Source organism: Nanorana parkeri, unplaced genomic scaffold, assembly GCF_000935625.1.
Source record: "Nanorana parkeri isolate BGI_ZX_2015 unplaced genomic scaffold, ASM93562v1 scaffold1780, whole genome shotgun sequence".
NCBI classification, from domain to species: Eukaryota; Metazoa; Chordata; class Amphibia; order Anura; family Dicroglossidae; genus Nanorana; species Nanorana parkeri.
The window spans coordinates 280,993-284,548 of record NW_017308048.1 but is presented as its reverse complement, the minus strand read 5'-3'; the positions used below and the strand labels follow the sequence as shown (position 1 = coordinate 284,548).

Sequence of the window (3,556 nt, the reverse complement as noted above, 5' to 3'; positions counted from 1 at the left end):
ATTTTTTTTCATAATTTTTTTTACTTTAGCGCCTTTTTTTTCTTCTATTTTTATGTATTTACATTTTTATTCCAATTTTATGTTTACATTTTTAAGTGTTATATATTTTATTTTTTACTGCTTGCCCGCAGACGGGCTAAATGTAGAAAAAAACTACTCGCCCGACGCCCGAAACTGCCTGTCCCGGGCGTCGGGCGATAGGAATTCCACACCCCTGCGCTGGTCTTATTTGATCTAACTTCCTGTGCTGGTTACAAGGACAGGAAGTGAGAGATAATCTACAGCCTAGGGATGCACCGATACTGAGTATTTGGGCGAGTACTCATACTCGGCCAAATGCTCCGATACTGGAACTTCCGGTTCAGAGGAAGATTTCCTCTGACTGGCAGTGCCGTAGGGGAACATGGAGCCAGCTTCCTGTGCGATCAGAAAGCTGTCGAACAGCCAGCTCCTTGCTGATTGGCTAAGAAGCCGGCTTCTCGGCCAATCGTCATCGAGCCGGACAAACAGCCGGCTCAATGCTGATGGGCTGGAAAGTCGGCTTTCCAGCTAATCGGCATAGAGCCGGCTTCCCGGCCAATCAGGGAGGCAGGTCATTACTCGCTGCCCGGCTTCCTGATTGGCCGGGAAGCCGGCTTGATGCTGATGTGGTGGTGTCAGCACTGCACCATACCCAAAGACTGAGCCGGCCGCAATGAGAACAGTTTTTATTGGGTAACTCATCTGATTTTTACCAGCCCAACTACAACCAAAACGTTTTGGCGTGTGAGTGCCAGGAAACAGGAAGTGAAATCTCCCCATTTCCTGGTTTGACAACCGGATTTGACCTCGCTTAATTTTCTGTCTGACACCCATGGCGAGATTACACGGGGGAGGGTTCCTATTTGAGTGATTTCCTCTCCCTGCATTTCACTGGCACCAAACAGAACCGGAAGTGAGAGAATACTTCCTGTCCAAATAGACAGTAATGGGTGTCAAAACAGGAAATAAGGGCAAGTCTCCCCACTTCCTATGTGACAGGCGTCAAAACAGGATGTGAAGGGAAATCTTCCTTTCATGTCTTAATGCTGAACGCCGGGCTTAACCGTAGAAGTGTGTTTGCAGAAGCCATCTCACGGCTTCCCCGAAATGTGTTCTCTTCCTTCACAGTGCTTCCTGTGTATAGCAATCATGTCACCAGTGTTAAAATACTGCGGCCCCTTATACAGGGTGACCATTTGGTAGCACCCCAATGTGTCCCTAAGCGCGGCACCAACATCATCCATCAGTAGGGGGGATCCCCCTTGGTGGTTCCCCGATGCTGTAGGCCCAGCAGTGGTCAGGTATGTGGTTCGGCATCATAGAGCCTCAACCACGTGCCAGTCACCAGGACTACCCCGGAGAATGTCTCCACAGTGCCCTGTCTTGGCTACACATAGCTGTGGGCAGTGACCGTGAAGTTGAAAGCTCCCCTGTCATTGCCGATGCCCCCCAGCCTTCACATACATGTACTATACAAGCCAGTCACCTGTGTTATCATGCAGGCAAAGTCACAAGCATACGGGGATGCTGCGAGTGGAATATAATCTAAGAGGGGGTCAGTAACGTTCCGGAGTCCAGAAGCTGGGACAAAATACCCCACCAGGGGCTCCTGGGAGTTCTAATATTGCATGGACAGTTAGGGGCGGGGCTGCCCTGCAAATCCCTCCTATTGGTACCTGCTACAGTCTAGATTTAGAAGACCCTAGATGATGTCACAGCGGCAAAAAACGTAAAAATAAAAATCTGAACAAGTTTTTTTTGTGCCCGCAGTTTAGCTTTAAATACAAAGATTGTAATAAAGGAAAGGTTAGAACTAGGGATGCGCCCATACCAGGATCAGTGCCCATACCAGGATCAGTGCCGATACCAAGTATTTAGCCGACTACTCGTATTTGCCCAAATGCTCCGTTCCCTCCCCCAATACCGGAAGATTTCCTCTGACCGGCAGTGTCGTCGGGGAATATGGAGTTGGCTTCCTGTCCAATCAGGAAGTCGGGCTGCGAGTAATGACCCGCCTCCCGGCTTCCTGGATTATGGGTCCCTTACACACTGCCCCGGCTTCCTGACTGGCCGGGAAGTCGGCACCATGCTGATTGGCTGGAAAAGCCGCTTTCCCGACCAATCACAATTGAGACAGCCAAACAAGAAGGAGCCGGCTTCCCAGGCAATCAGGAAGCCAAGCGGCATGTCATTACCTGCCACCCGCCTTCCTGATTGCCCGGGAAGCCGGCTGCATGCCAGCAGAAGCACCGGTATCGGCGAGTACTAAAGGCAAAATATCGGTGGGAGATTTGCCCTCTATTTGTCCTGGTGACCACCTTCATTGTGAGGTGAAAATCCAATAATTTGAGTTGTCACCAAAGCAGTAACAGAGGGGAAATCTTCCAATGGGGGCGCCAGATCTGGTGTTGGGCATTTCCTCTGACTTTGTAGAGATTTCCCTTTTATTCCCTGTTTTTGCAGGAAAGGAAGTAAAGCAAAATCTCCCCAATGGGGACACAAATGGCAAAAAAAACAACCTCTTTACTCATTTTGTATTCTCTCCCCCTCCTCCCCCTTGGCAGATATCCGGCTGCGGGTACGGGCAGAGTACTGCCAGCACGAGACGGCACTACAAGGCAACGTCTTCTCCAACAAGCAGGACCCCCTGGAGCGCCAGTTCGAGCGTTTCAACCAGGCCAACACCATCCTAAAATCCCGGGACCTGGGCTCCATCATCTGCGACATCAAATTCTCCGAGCTGACCTACCTGGACGCCTTCTGGCGCGACTACATCAACGGCTCTTTGCTGGAGGCGCTGAAAGGCGTCTTCATCACGGACTCCCTCAAGCAGGCCGTGGGCCACGAGGCCATCAAGTTGCTGGTCAACGTGGACGAGGAAGACTACGAAATCGGGCGGCAGAAACTGCTTCGGAACTTGATGATGCAAAGCACGCTGTGACGCCAGCAGAGAGAACCCTTTTTTTGGGGAGGGGTCAGCGAGGATTAATATCTCCAAAGGCGCTGACCCGTTCCCTACTGTGTTCAAGATTAAGAGGTTTTTGGGCCCCTTTCACACAGGCTTTCCGATCAGGTCCGGCGCCTGATGTTAATGTATGGGCAGCCGGATCTAAAAGGGACGGGCATCTGGTTACCCCTGGCCCTGGTCTGGTAAAACAAAGTACTGAGATTTGGGGTACCCGGGCTTAAACAGACGCCCGTCCCTTTAGATCTGGCTGCTCATACACTAACATGGGCCCGGCGGTACTGTCATTTTTTTCCCCCCTCCATCACGAGATGGGGGGAGGGGGCACACTGCATGGATACAGATGTCACAACGGGGACGTCCGTTCCAATCAGTAGGAGATCCGTTCACAGATCCCTCTCCTGATCAGCCCATGTGAAGGGGGACTAAAAGAGTCCATCCAATAGCAATATTGTAGGTATAAATGGAACCTCGTGGGTGGAGTCAGCCTCCCCTGGCTTCTTATGGCTCAGATACTTGAACAGGTTTTTCTGACTTTGTACCCGCCCACCTGGGAGTTTTGGGTGTCCC

General features: G+C 51.1%; 1 protein-coding gene across 1 annotated transcript in view; it reads left to right on the top strand.

Annotated features, from left to right (window-relative positions):
• Positions 1-2,990, top strand: part of DEDD (death effector domain containing) — a 14,198-nt gene extending 11,208 nt beyond the window's left edge. The window contains exon 5 of the mRNA XM_018571556.1: positions 2,586-2,990. Within this exon, the coding sequence (XP_018427058.1) occupies positions 2,586-2,962 (377 nt within the window). The 3' untranslated portion in view covers positions 2,963-2,990. The remainder of the gene's footprint in view (positions 1-2,585) is intronic.
• The last annotated feature ends 566 nt before the right edge of the window (positions 2,991-3,556 follow it).